General features: G+C 43.8%; 2 protein-coding genes across 2 annotated transcripts in view; one reads left to right on the forward strand and one right to left on the reverse strand.

Annotated features, from left to right (window-relative positions):
* Positions 1 to 1,069: 1,069 nt before the first annotated feature.
* On the reverse strand, positions 1,070 to 3,514 carry RPS19BP1 (ribosomal protein S19 binding protein 1). The gene is made up of 4 exons (XM_071549878.1): positions 3,431 to 3,514; positions 3,194 to 3,334; positions 2,832 to 2,929; positions 1,070 to 1,748 (listed from the first exon to the last, which is right to left on the reverse strand). The coding sequence occupies exons 1-4, from the start codon at positions 3,486 to 3,488 to the stop codon at positions 1,614 to 1,616; spliced, it is 432 nt and encodes a 143-aa protein (XP_071405979.1). The 5' UTR covers positions 3,489 to 3,514; the 3' UTR covers positions 1,070 to 1,613.
* CACNA1I (calcium voltage-gated channel subunit alpha1 I) overlaps positions 3,487 to 13,745 on the forward strand; it is a 185,758-nt gene continuing 175,499 nt past the window's right edge. The window contains exon 1 of the mRNA XM_071550077.1: positions 3,487 to 3,589. Coding sequence (XP_071406178.1) covers positions 3,487 to 3,589 — 103 coding nt within the window. The remainder of the gene's footprint in view (positions 3,590 to 13,745) is intronic.

Consider the following 13,745-nt stretch of genomic DNA (forward strand, 5'->3'; position numbering starts at 1 on the left):
TTTAAGGAGACATGTGCTGAATACACATTTTGCTCAACTGCTTTTTCAAATAATAGTGCTTTGATTCTTTTAAACTGTTCTTTTTTTATATATACTTTTTAAAAAAATTTGTGAGCAAAAACAAACTGAAAAAAGGGAATTGGTCTTTGAACTGTTCTATATTTACCACTTTTGGCTGCAGATAGTTGAACTTGATCCTATTACAAGAAATCCCCTCCCACGTACTATTGCACAGTTTCCCGTACACCCACTTCAGTATGTTCACTCTTTCCCGTCTGGACCTCGTACATCTGAGTGACCTTCCCTCCTATGCAGACAAGAGGGAAAGAACTCAACAAAGCAATCAGAGCACAGGGAAGGGATAGCAAATTCTTGCCAGTGCTGACATCAAGCAGCTGCTACTCAGGTCAGCCAAGCCCCTTGTAATCAATTCCTGAGTCAAACCAAAGCTTGGTATTAGTCCTTCTGTTTACGTGTTTTTTCCAAAGGGAACACCCTTCCCATCTTACGAGGTAAAGGGCAGCGGCAGGAGCTCCTCAGAAGCAAAGTGGTTTAGTGTGGTTTAGTGAGGAAGTTTCTGGAACAACACTCCCACCTACTGGGCCTTGTTTGTTATAGCTGGGAATTTAGCAGTATGAGAGAATACAATTTCCCTTTAAAAACTCAGCACCACAGCTTCAGGCTCGGATTTTAACTAGATGCGAGAGATTAACGTTTGGGTCACAAGTCCTCCTGGCTACAGGATCTGGCAACATTCAGCAGTGTTGCCCTCCTGGCATGGCTAAATTTTGGTGGGATGCTCAGGTATAAGCATCCAAAGGACAACTTTCTCTTCCTTGGAGAGACAGAGACTGTAAGTAGGCAAAATGGAGGAGTCATCTCCATTCCAACCTGCACTCTTTGAAGGGCTCAGCATGTCACAGAGAAGATTAAATACATGTGTCAACATGAATCAGAGAGGCCATTCACACAACTGAGTCATCTTAAAGAGAGGAATGCTTGGATCAGAACAGTGACACAGTTTGCCTTCATCAATTGTAGCCTGTCATAATAATATTACAAAGCCAAAGACAGTGTCTACAACAATTATTTAATCAAATGACATATAAAAAGATTTTGCAATGACTTAAAAGACCTGACAGGGGCTGTAATAAGAACTGAAATTGCAGGGTTAGTCAGTCTTTCAAAGCATCCTACCCTTCCAGCGATTTATTAGTGCTGGTCCAAAACACTTCTCCCTTCAGATACAACACTTTAAATACTCCCTGCCAAATACCACAGGTAGCAGAAGCCTTACATCCTGAGGAAGTGAAACAGGATTTGTATTTGGCTTTGTCTGCCCTTCAACATTAAGCATCTAAGACATGCTGGCTGCAGCAAGATAATCATAAGGACAACACATCCCAGGGCCAAGAAAACCTCTGGGCTTGAGCTGGCCAGTAACAAGTTCTGCACAGATGCAGAGCTGCTCTGCAAGTCTGCTGCTGAAGCACTTGCTGGCAGAGGCACATCTCTGATGTCCCATCTCAAACATGCTGAGGAAATTCCCAGTCCTGTGTGCTGAGGGCTCAGCTACAGAAAGAATGGAGCTGCAAAAATCCCTGTCACGTTGTTTATGGTATCCCAAAGTATTCTCTCTCAAATTTACGGAAATCTTCCTCCGTAAAGACAGTGCCTTCAGGTTTCTTCTTTTCTGTCTTCTCTGGAGGCTGATCTTTGGACTTCCTGCCCCTGTTCTGAGCAAGAACCTTCGGAAAACACAAAAATGGAAAAAACAACAGTCATTGTTATCCAGACCAAACCACAAAAGAGCAATTTTCAAGTTCACCTGCAGCATCCCTGCTATTCTTCAAGTACCCTGCTATATCCTGGAGTACCTCCAAAGAAAAGTGAGAGGCAATCATCAATGTTAATCAAAGCAGGTCACTGGGATAACAGTACATACCAATTTGTTATTTGGAGTCAAATATGAAAACTACTTTCTAGTAACTGTCACAGAAATAGAAACACTGTTTTCAATTCAGATCTTCCTGAAACTATGACCTTCTTTTATCATCTCTCTCCATGAGACAATTGGAAAACCCAGTAAGTTGCCGGAATTCCTTCATCATTTTCTAATATGCCATCACTTTCTTTCACAATCTCCAGCCTGAGAAACACTGGGCCAAAACACTTGGTTTGTCTACGTAAGTTAATAGCCCTGTCTCTCAATAGCCCAAGATTTTAGCAGTGTCAGCTATCCTCCTCTTCAAATCCTGGCATGGGACTACTGTTTGGGAAACACCACTGGCTAAATTCTCAAGTTATGAGAAACACCATTCAAGAGGCCATGAAATTCCTATAACATGACCCAGCAGCACACCTGGTTCCTCCTTAAAAAGCCTCCAGCTACAGACAAGGCCAGTTTGATTGACAGTAAGGAGAAGGTCTGAACCAGGGTTTCTTTGCCAGATGAAGCTCTGAAATCTCTGGTAATTTAGACAGCCAACAACTGTTAGTACATTTGAGGAACCTGATCTAGTGGATAGCATCCCTGTCTGTGGCGGGGCAGTTGGAAGTGGATAGTCTTTAAGGTCCCTTCCAAACCAAATCATTGTACGATCTTAACTAGTATCAGTGAACACAACAGGGGACAACATTATCAACAAGAGTGTAAAGTTTACTAAGTTATTTTGCTGATGCACACAGAAATTCCTCAAGGCCACTTGTAGACAGACACTAAACTTGTCTCCCTTGCACGAGGTATAAAAGCTGAAAGATCTAGGGATGGTTCCCATTTCACCTGTGTCCCTCAGTGGAAACAGATCCCCAAACAGAAGTTACAGTCTTACTTGTTCTGTGATAGCTTTGTCTGCAACAAGTCGTCCCTTCAACATGTACTGTAGGTTTTCTCTCAAGTGATTCACAGGCTTCTTCTTATGATACTCCTCTGGGGCAAAGCAGAGTGAGACAAAACGCATCAGCTGCTGCTCCGGGCAGCTCACAACGAGAGACACGGGCGGATCAGCGAGGCACCGGCAAAAGACGCTGCCAGAGCTCGGGGACAGGCGTGCGCCCACAAACCAGGCTGTGTGGAAGCGGCACCAAAACGGCATCCAGGAGGGTGGGAAAGGATGGATACAGCGACCGGCAGGGTGGCTGCGGGACACCACAAGGGGCCCGGTGCGAGGGCTGGAAAGGGGAAGGGACTCACCTATCGCCGACTTCACGACTCTGCCCTTGACCGTGGCCTTACTCCTGGCGGGCTCCGGCGCCCTTCTCCTCCGCCTCGCAGCGCCCGTCGTCCTGGGGCCATCGCGGCCCCGCTGGGCTCCCGGCGGCGCCTTTCGCTGGCCTGCAGCGGGAAGAGGGATGGAGTTACTACAGCCGTACCAGCCGGGAGCCATCCTCTCCCTCCCGCCCGCACAGCGCCCGGTCCCCGCGGGCTCACCCGGCGCCTCCGGCGGCTCCAGCAGCTCCAGCCCACGCCGCAGCAGCGCCGCCGACATGGCCGTGCCAGGCCAAGCTGGGCCGCGCCTGCGCCCCGCGCCGCAGCGCCCCTGCCGGCCGGAGGGAGAGCCGCGCTCGGCCCTGGGGCGGGTCCGAGCGGGTGGGTCCGTGCGGGACAGCAGCGCTGGCCTGGCAAAATTAGCGTGCCGAGAGGACGGTGCCAGACTCTCTTCGACGTTGCGCAGTGATAGGGCGAGGAGCAGCGGCCATAAACTAAAACACATCAAATTTCACCTCAACATGAGGAAGAACTTCCTTACGTGGGGGTGGCAGAGTGGGGGAACAGGCTGCCAAGGAGGTCATGGAGTCTATCATAAGTCCTTATGGGGAGAGGCTGAGGGAGCTGGGGGTGTTTAGCCTGGAGAAGAGGAGGCTCAGAGGTGACCTCATCACTGTCTAGAACTACCTGAAGGGAAGTTATAGCCAGGTGGGGGCTGGTCTCTTCTCCCAGGCACTCAGCAATAGGACAAGGGGGCACAGGCTCAAGCTCTGCCAGGGGAAATTGAAGTTGGAGATCAGAAAAAAATTCTTTACAGAGAGAGTTATCAGGCATTGGAATGGGCTGCCCAGAGAGGTGGTGGATTCACCATCCCTGGAGCTTTTTAAACTGAGATTTGATGTGGCACTGCCATGATCTGGTAAAGGGACTGGAGTGGACCAAGGGTTGGACTTGATGATCTTGGAGGTCTTTTCCAACCCAATCCATTCTATGATTTTAAGATTCTTCCACTCTGGAGACATTCCAAACCCACCTGTGTCACCTGCTCCAGGTGACTCTGCCTTGGCAGGGGTTGGACTGGATGCTCTCCAGAGGTCTCTTCCAACCCTAACAATTCTGTGACTCTGTGAGGATGTCAAAATTGTCTTAAGTCAGAATATTCTTTGATGTAAAATCTTTGTTCACTTTCAAGCCTAATCAGCAAGAAAGGAGACATAATCAGTGGAAAAGGGAGCAGGAAGCATCCCTGAGTTAAGGGTGTTCTGGAACTAACAACCTTTAAGCATGTAGCAAATCACAATGTTGCTGTGTGTCAGTAGAACAGATCACAGTTAGCATCCCTTACTCCAGGACATCTGGAACTAAAAAGCTTTAAGGATGTACTAAAATCAAGATGTTGAGGTATGTCTGTATATACACTGCTTACTTGGCAAAATACTCAAGAACAACTCAAGTATGTTCATTATAATACTAAAAATCATACCTGCAGGTCAAAAGGACCCCTGCCCAGGTGGAAACCCTTCCTTTGAGCACACGTGGAAGTTAGTTGGGGTTATGTAACTTGTATGGAAATTACTGACACATCATAGAGGGTTTGTGCATTTAGAGTTACTAACTCTGAACTTCGGTGTATAAATAATGGTGTGGAAAATTCAGCGTGTGTGCTTGACTTGTGGAATACCACTGAGCACCCAGGCTTGTGCAATCTGAAATAAGTAATTGACGTCTCTCTCAAGTGTGTAACTATTGGCTTGTTGCACACTGGGTAATGAATTCTATTTTGTGGACAACACGAGGGGCAACTGCCATCACAGGGACATTAACAGGCCAGGAGGAAAGGGAATAGTGTAATGTTTTATCTCAGCAATGTTCCCAAATCCAGATTTAACTCTGTACTAGATTCCTCAGAGAGGTTTGCTCTGCCATAAATTGCTTATATTATTCAGGATTACTTTAGTCTATTTGTTTAATGTTCCCTTCTTTAGTTTGCACACCTCTAGAGACCTGATGCTAATATCTGCTAAATATAGCTATCATTTGAATAAAGCTTATTCAATTATAGCCAGTGCTGGCAGTAACAAGCTGACACTGGAGGAGAGAGGTTTGTTCTCCCTCAGACATGTCCTGCAGGGAGAAAGCGATACAAATGACTCTCATTGTTTCTCATAGTAATGATCCCTAACAGGGACTGATAGCAGTTAAACTCTGTTTATTAAAATCCAGTCATTCTCTGGAAATTGTCCACTAGCCCCTGCAGATGTTACCTCAATGCCTGTCTTACTGTTCATTTTCTTCTGAATCCCTCTGTGGACAGGTCCTGGCATCCTGTGTCAGTTTCTGCTGATGGTGCTAATACATTTTTCTAGACAGGACTTGCTTGGTACTTATTCCTGGCTTCAGGACTGGAGAACATCAACTGCTTGTTCAGCATGTCACTTTTCACTCTTAATTTTCCTTTTACAGTAGTCTGAGTAATTTTTTTTTGTTGTTTTGGAGAGCCAGTCATTGGGAATGAAAAGCAGAGCACTTCTCCATTTTCTTGTTTTCTATTTCTAGCAGGTGGGACATAGTGCTTGCTCAGCTCTTATTGCCTGCCAGGGTTGTCCTTCCAGTTGTGTGAAAGTTCGCAAAGTTACAGAGAGGTTATTGGAGTTTTGCAAAGGAGAAGTTGAACACACCAGGAGTTAATTGCCTGTTGGTGAAATTGAAGAAAGCAACAGAGAGTATTTTATTCAGCACAAAAGTTGTTACTGCTTTGTATACTCAGATGCTTGGTCAGAGTGAGATAAATGATAGCTGCCAGTGATCTTCCCACGGAGAAAGCTTTTTCAAAAATACCTCCTCAGTCAAATGCTCTCTTTTAGCCCCTAAAATACGATTTACAAGTTTTTTGTAAGCTGGTCATGGTTACATTTTGCAGAGTAAATTCAACATAGTTTATTCTACTGATTAAATGCAATGTTTGTATAATTTATTAGGATCACCTAATACACTGTTGCAATGCTTTGTGTCAGAACAGTGGAACCTTATAAATGCCTTATGCAGGAACCTGATGCAAAAACATCTTTGCTAGCAACACTGCAGAACATGTTTAACAAATTAGTGTGGTAGAAACTGCACTGATTTATTATTCTGTTGATGAAAAACAAATGCCCTTTTCTACCTCAAAAGTAAACCATTACCAGTACCATCTAATTTCCATTTTGTTGTTCCAATTAATAAAGCTCTCAGTTATACAGGTCTCTCAGTAAGTCTGATCCCTTCTTATTAAATACCTTCAGTAGCAAGGAATCGTAATACAGGCAACGCCTCATTTGACCAGCAAGGCTGAGCACAGACTTGCTATGATTTTAGTCAATTACCTGCAGAATAAAATTTAATGAGCGCACAGGGGTCACTTTGCTGAAGAGGGAGAGCAAGGCATTTTCTTTAACTGCATTCACAGACTCCTGCCTCAGAGTCTAGTCAGACTCTTGGAGCTGGTTAGTTCACCAAGAAGTTAAATGGATGCAGGCTTTGTGGTGTGACACATTCCCCAGGTTTGGATCCAGTGCCAAAGATCATGGTCTAACATAGGCTATGGGTTTTTTAACACTTTGTGAAATCATGTACCTATTATTAATACATTACATTTCTTCAACTCCTTTTAACAGGATCTGGCAGCTTTTCTCGAGGCATGATCACTGGATGCTTTTCCTAACTGCATTCTGGCTGCATCTGTGCTTGGCCTTGTCAGACATGGTGATGGCATCTGCGAAGTCTCTGTCCAGGTGACTGGTAAACCAACACCTGTCACACTCATACAGACAGAGGGACAGGGTCTTCCCCTGCTCTTTGGCTGTAATAGAGAATTATGCTTGTATCTTTTCCCTGCACTGCTAAACAAAATAATTTTACTGACTTATATTAGTAATGTATGATCATCTCTTAATATGAACTGGACTTTGCTTGTGTATTATGTTACTTTAAGTCTGCATCTATGTAGAATTTAGGCATTTGGATCACATAGTCTCTTCTATATGTCACAAACTGTAAAATATCCTCTGCTGACCTTAGAATAAGTCAACTACGTGCATTGGATAAATCTTCTGTATGCTGAGCACAGCACATAAAATGGTGTATTCTCTTTACGGGAGCTTCCATGGCTTTATCAGTCTCTCAGTGATGGTATGCTCCTTATGTTGCCATGATATGTACATTTAACTATCCCTTTCTTTTACTGAGTCACTATTGAAAGTAGTTGAGCAGACTCTACAAATAACTTTTTCCAGACTGGTCCATACTATTAAAAAATTAATGTTAGGAGACTTTATGTCTATGTCAGTACAAAAAAAAAAATCAGGATTTCATTATACTCTACTCAAATTAAAATTTCATCCAAGATGAATAAAAATAAAATTTCATCACTTTGTAATTCCTCAAAAATCAGTTCAGCTAGCTCTTTGAAGTGCTTTGGGGACAGAATGAATGTCAAATGGTCTTCATTTAAATGTAAAACAGCCAAATAAATCCCTATCTTAGAGCCTGAATAATCTAAGTTTGGATGGCAAAAGCCAGAGGTGCTGCATTTCAGATTGAGAATGTCTCTCTTTTTGAGAGTTAAACTATCTTCAAAAGCTTTCTGACACTAATGTCCGTGTTTTATAGCTTTCTTTAAATCTCACTGCCTCAGTGGGTAGCTGGCTTTTCAATTACAAATAACCCATCATACCAATCAGCTGAAGTTTAAAGTAACTTCCATATATGAATATTATCAGTTCACTTTCTGCTTGCTTTGTTATGGCATTGGAAAATGGGATTTTTTTCCTGTTTGAATATGCTAATAAAGTGACTTCTCTCTATTATACTTGGCTTTGGAAGATATCTGATTGGTTTGTTCCACCTTATTATTCTGTACTACACGCCAACAAAGACGTAACTGATGTTCATGTCTAGTCATGTTTCTGTCTGTGGCAGTTCATTACAGCTGTGTGTTTGCTCTTACTTTATGTTCCAGCTTCTGGGTTCAAGGGGTTACACAGGAGTCTCAATCTGAAGGAATATTGTGAAGAATGTGAGGAAACCGAAGCTGAGAGCAGCATTAAAAGTAAAATATAACAACCACAAGCATTTATTTAGTTTAGGGCTTTTTTAAAAAACAGTCTTATGATTTGGGGAAATGGGATCCTGACCCTTGAGCACTTGCTATTATCCATACTGACACATATCTCTGTATTTTCTCTTCTAAAATGAATCAGACCAGTTTTCAATCTGATTTATAACAGATTTTCGCCTCAGCCTATTTCTTCACATGTGGATTACGGAATGTGCTTTACTTTAAACAGCTGTCCAGTTTTACTCCTTCCCATATTCTCTATTTTCTCTTGAACAGTAATACCCGAAGCTGCTGTCATTAATATTTAGCTGTGTTTGCTGACTTGAAGCAGTTTGTGTTGAGGTCACTGTTCCTACAAAGAGCAGTGGATCATAACCTGCCCTGTACCTCAAGTGCATGGGAACCTTTATCCTTTAACTGTGTGACATGCCTTTGAAAAGCAGTTTGACTTTCTGGCCTACTGATTTTGAACAAGCACTGAGCAATGCTTTGATTCACATACTTGTATGGAAAAATGTCTAGTTAGTTTAGACTGATAGAAAGTATTTTATTCTGATTTTTTTTAATCCAGTGCAGATACCTACCTCTTTCATTCACTTTTCAGTGACCTCTTCCAGATCACCAAGAATCTGGTTCTGCTTTGCACAACTTCTGCAGAGAATGTTGTCACGGGTTAAGATTAAATCACCCTAATGCTGTAGTAAGAAATGAACTCTGCCCCTGAAGGAGACAAAAGTTAGTATCCTCCTACACAGATGACATAAGGAGGCACAAAGGTTAAGCAACTCTCAACATCTCCTTGTTCTCCACCTGTTTTCTTTTTTTTTGCTCTAAATGGAATGGGAAGAGAACAAGCATCAGTAGCTCTACTCATGCTCTAAAATCCTGCTTTGTAGACAAAGGTAATATTTTTAAGAACATAAATGTTTTATTTGGAAAAAAATGGAACAAGTCCTTCTTCACGGCGTAGAACACCAGAAGAAAGCACTTTGATTATAATATTTTGTATATAATACGGAGTTGGTGTCACATGGTTTTTGTGGTCAGAAAAATGAGGTTTGGCATCCAGACTCACAAAAACATCTGAATGTCTAGTACCCTCATACTTTCTATTTTTCCATAAAAGGAAAATTATTTTAAGGAGAGCATCTGCTGGTCTTGCACACCTCCTGGAGAGGAGCAGGCAAAATGGGTCTGCAGCTGGAGAGGAACAATTTCCCTCTCTGTTTCCCACCACTACCCTTAAATGTCCAAAGAAATAAGCACTGGAAGGATTTCAGGGCTCAGAATGATTCACTTTTTCCTGTTCCTTCTGTGGACCATAGACATAATTCCTGGATCTTCCTCCTGACCTCCTTGCCTACTTCATTCCTACAGCATTGGCTTAGGGAGGAAGTGGCAAACCTTACTGTCACTGTTTTCATCAGTCTAGAAGGCTTGCTGTAGTTGCTTTTCCTTTTCCCTAAAGCCCTGAGAAAACAGGATAAAGATCCCTTGGTGGAGCAGGGATGGGCCTGAGTGAACAACATGTAGGGTAGCTGTGGACTAGGAACTGCTAAATGCTGGATAATGGGTGTAAAAGATGGTGAACTAGGGAAGGAGGCACAGGAAGGGCTTGGAGTGAGCATGTTTGCTTTAGAGATTGTCAGGTTGAATAAAATGCATTGTAGAAAGGTGGGCAAAGCATGGACAACTCTAGTGCCATATGTTCACACTGGGGGTTATGGAATAACTTGAGAGTTTTGGGCCCCTGTCTTACTCTTTAGGGATCCAACTTGGGTTTTTTTTTTGTTGTTGTTGCTGTTTGTTTGTTTGTTTTTGGTTTGTGGTTGTTTGATTTGTTGTTATTGTTGTTTTGTTTTGTGGTTTTGTATCACTGGCAGTGCTAGTTCAGCACAACTTCCAGAAGTTATGAATCATTTGGTGAAAGCCTTTGAAGACTCTTCCAGGAAACCTTCTCTTGTTATTTTGGAAGTTTATGGTTAGTCATGGGCTCGATGAGAACTTACACCTCAGTCAGCAGCATCTGAGCCTCCAAGTTTACCAGGACCTTTGCTTTCCTTTCAAATCAGCTTCCAGCAGCTGGACTGTTACCTGTTGGCTTTAGTTTTTTTCTTTCTCTTACCTCTGTATTTCAGCCTATCTTTTCTTTTTCCTTTTGTGCTTCTAGAATTGGCCTTTTCAATTGAACACTGACCTCCCTGGCTTGATGTTTGACCTCCTTTTGTTTCATTTTTGGCTTCAAGTTACTCTTTATTCCTTTCTTACATTGTTTGGTTTGCTCTTTGTGGCTGTCTTTTGTGTTTTAGTCAGAAATATAGGTATTCTATGTAAGAATCTGAGAAATTCACCCCCAAAAATATTCCCCATGTGAATACACAGAAAACAGACAGAAATTGATATGGGGATTTTGAGGCAAGGTTTAGTGCATAACATTCTTTAACTAGAGGGATTTGTAAAAGGACAGTGGTGGTTCTCAATTCTGGAAATGTTGTGGTCTTTGATGAAATAAAGAGTTGTATCTTCCAGAAATGATGTATTTTACCCTGGTTATGATGGAAATAATGATTTCTCATGTAAAGAGCTTGGAAATACACAGAAAAGAGGCTGCATTAGAGCTGAGAGTTAAAGTGTCCTCATACTGTGTAGATGTGAAACTGGGCAAGTCAGTGGCTATTGAACATGGCCACTTTCAAAGCAGTGATAATGGAGTGAAAGCCTCTGTGTTCTGTTTCTAGTCTCTCTATTCCTTAAAATGTTTACTAGCCCCACAGCTGGCTCAGAGTGCAACCATGTTTAGCTAGTTATGCTTGTCACCAACCATTAAGGGTTTGGAGACAGACAGGAGCTGGGCTGGGGTTGTCACGGGCTTTACTGCCTTAGGGAGGCCTTGTTAGTGGATGTCTGTGCTGCTTGGTGCATAGCAGAGCCAGGGGAGCTGGGGGCAGCATTCCTGCTGCTGCCAGAGCTCCTGCCTGCTCTGTCCTGTGCTGGTACCCATGCAATCTTCCAATGGCTAAATGTGTGTCATGCCCATGCCTCAGTCACTAAAGGTGTAATGTATCCCCTCCAGTTCCCCAGTCCTTTCAGACCTCAAGAGGAGCCATTTGGAGATAGGAGAAAATGGGAAGCAGAAGAGGAACAGGGTTATGAAAATGTTGCAGGGATTGGGATGGCCAGGTCACCAGAGTGCATTAGAAAGGAGTGAGTCACATCAGGTGATTGCCTCTCCACTTGTTTCTGATGTGGGAATTGAGAGCAAGGTGGCATCATGGATGCTGCAAGCAGCAGGCAGGCTGGATGCTTATTGCCACAATGCACAATTTGTGGTTTCCAATTTGTGAGATTATTTTTTTCAGAATTGCTCAGAACTGCAAAGAATAACACGAGAGGCTTCCCAGATCAAGGAGATATTCTGTCTTGTGGTTGCCATGCTGCATTTGTCTGTTTAGTGCCAGACCTCTCTCCCTGCACTCTGCTTTTGTAATTTTTATTTCCTCACTTTTTTCTTCTCTTCTCTTCCTTTGTTCTCTCTCTCTCTCTCTCTCTCTCTCTCTCTCTCTCTCTCTCCCCTAACTGTATTTTGTCTTTCCTTGTCTTATTTTGTTTGCTTGACTGCTGTCTCTTTTTGCAGTCCCCACTTCTCCAACCAGGATCTGCAATTTCTGAGGCTGTGAGAGGGTGACAGTTCAACCTGACCTTTTACCATTTGTTCTTGCAACTTAGCAGTTGAGTCCCTCTGAATTATATGTTTGCCTCTTCCCTCCCCTCCCCTCCCCTCCCCTCCCCTCCCCTCCCCTCCCCTCCCCTCCCCTCCCCTCCTCTCCCCTCTTCTCTCTCCTCCTGAAAATGCACTGGCATGTACTTGAGGGAACCCCCCATTCTCTTGCGGTGCAGGGGCAGCCCTGAAGGTGCTGGGTACCAGGCACCCATATGCCCACTACATGAAAGACCCATCACGGGCAGTCTGCCTTCTTGTTCAGGGCCACATCTCCTGCTCTGCACTGTCTGCTGAAGTCCGAGGAACAAATACCAGTGGGAGAGGAGGCCAGGCTGCCATTCCTAGGACAGTTGCGTGGTGCCACTAGTGCTCTCCTCACTAGATGTCACTGTGAGGCTGGATTTCGCCTGACACAAGCACGGTAGGTAGGAAAGATGGGTGTTGAGTTTTAGGAAGGCACTGCCAGAAGCAGGAAAGGACATGGAAGAGGTTTGCAGGACAAATGTAGGGTTGCTGTAGGTTTTACTCACCCCTGGCAAGTTTTGGGAACAGAACCAGCAAGATGCAGTGGGGATTGGGGTGCAGCTCCAGCTCCATACCACTGCCTTTGAACATCCCAGCCTACATTTGATGGTCCTCAGGGCCCTGAGGTGAATCAGCCACCATGACTTTGGTCTGAATTGTGCTCATCTGCTGATTGTGATACCAGTTTGGCACCGAGTCTCTTGCTCATTAATGTTCAGCTGTGGATCACTGTTCACTGTCCCCATCGGCCATCACTCATCCATAGCCCTGGTCAGAGCACACCTAAATAGCCGTGGTACTGCCTCTTTGACAGGACTACTGTTGAGTGGACCCCTGGGGAGACATCCTGGGGACCCCCAAGGTGCTGAGGTGAGTGGTGGAGGGAGGCTTGTTAGGGCTGACCTTTTCTCTTGTGAAGGAAGCCAAGTGACAAACCAGCCACGTGGTCCCTGAAGATGTGGGGCATGAGTGCAGGGTGGCTGGCAGCTGGCAGATGCTGTCACTGTCAAGTGGCTTGTGTGACACCTCCCTGTACAGTGAACAAGGAGACCTTTTGTCCCACAGCCAGCATGCACATTCTGCATGGTGACAGATGCTTTTATAATTTGTTTTTACTTGCTTAATTTTTTTGCTCTTTCCTTATTTAATTTTTCTTTTTATTCTTTACTCCCTCTCCACTTTGATGGCTGTCTTTTCACTTTCATTGCCTCTTTTCCTCTCTCTTTGTCCTCTCTTTCTCCTTCTGGCACTTGCTTTTCCAGCCAGGGTCAGCAGTTTCTGGGAGGATGATGTTTCAACCTGATGTCTTATCTCTTGATCTTGAATCCCAGCGCTTGAGTTCCTCTAAATTACAAGACCAGGTCTTTTCTTTCTTATCTCTTTTTTTTCTTGTTTTCCTCCCTTACTTCACTCTTTGTTCTTAAAACTTTGTGTTGGGAGTTGGACCTTAGGATCATGTCTCCAACCTCTGAGGGGTTCATACTGTGCAGAACCTGTAAACTGTGTCCTAAGGGAGAGGAATTGACTAATTAATGCCCCATGAAACACCTGATCTGTGGCACAAGTAATTCTTAGGAAAGTTAGATTGTTTTATCTTTAAGTTAATCAACAGCAACCCAGAAGCAAGGGAACAAGTATGTGGAAAGCTATCAGTTCCAGGAAAAGTGTTTTGATCTGGTTGTGTATAGGTATGCAGC

Source organism: Pithys albifrons, chromosome 3 (genome assembly GCF_047495875.1).
Source record: "Pithys albifrons albifrons isolate INPA30051 chromosome 3, PitAlb_v1, whole genome shotgun sequence".
Taxonomy (NCBI): Eukaryota; Metazoa; Chordata; class Aves; order Passeriformes; family Thamnophilidae; genus Pithys; species Pithys albifrons.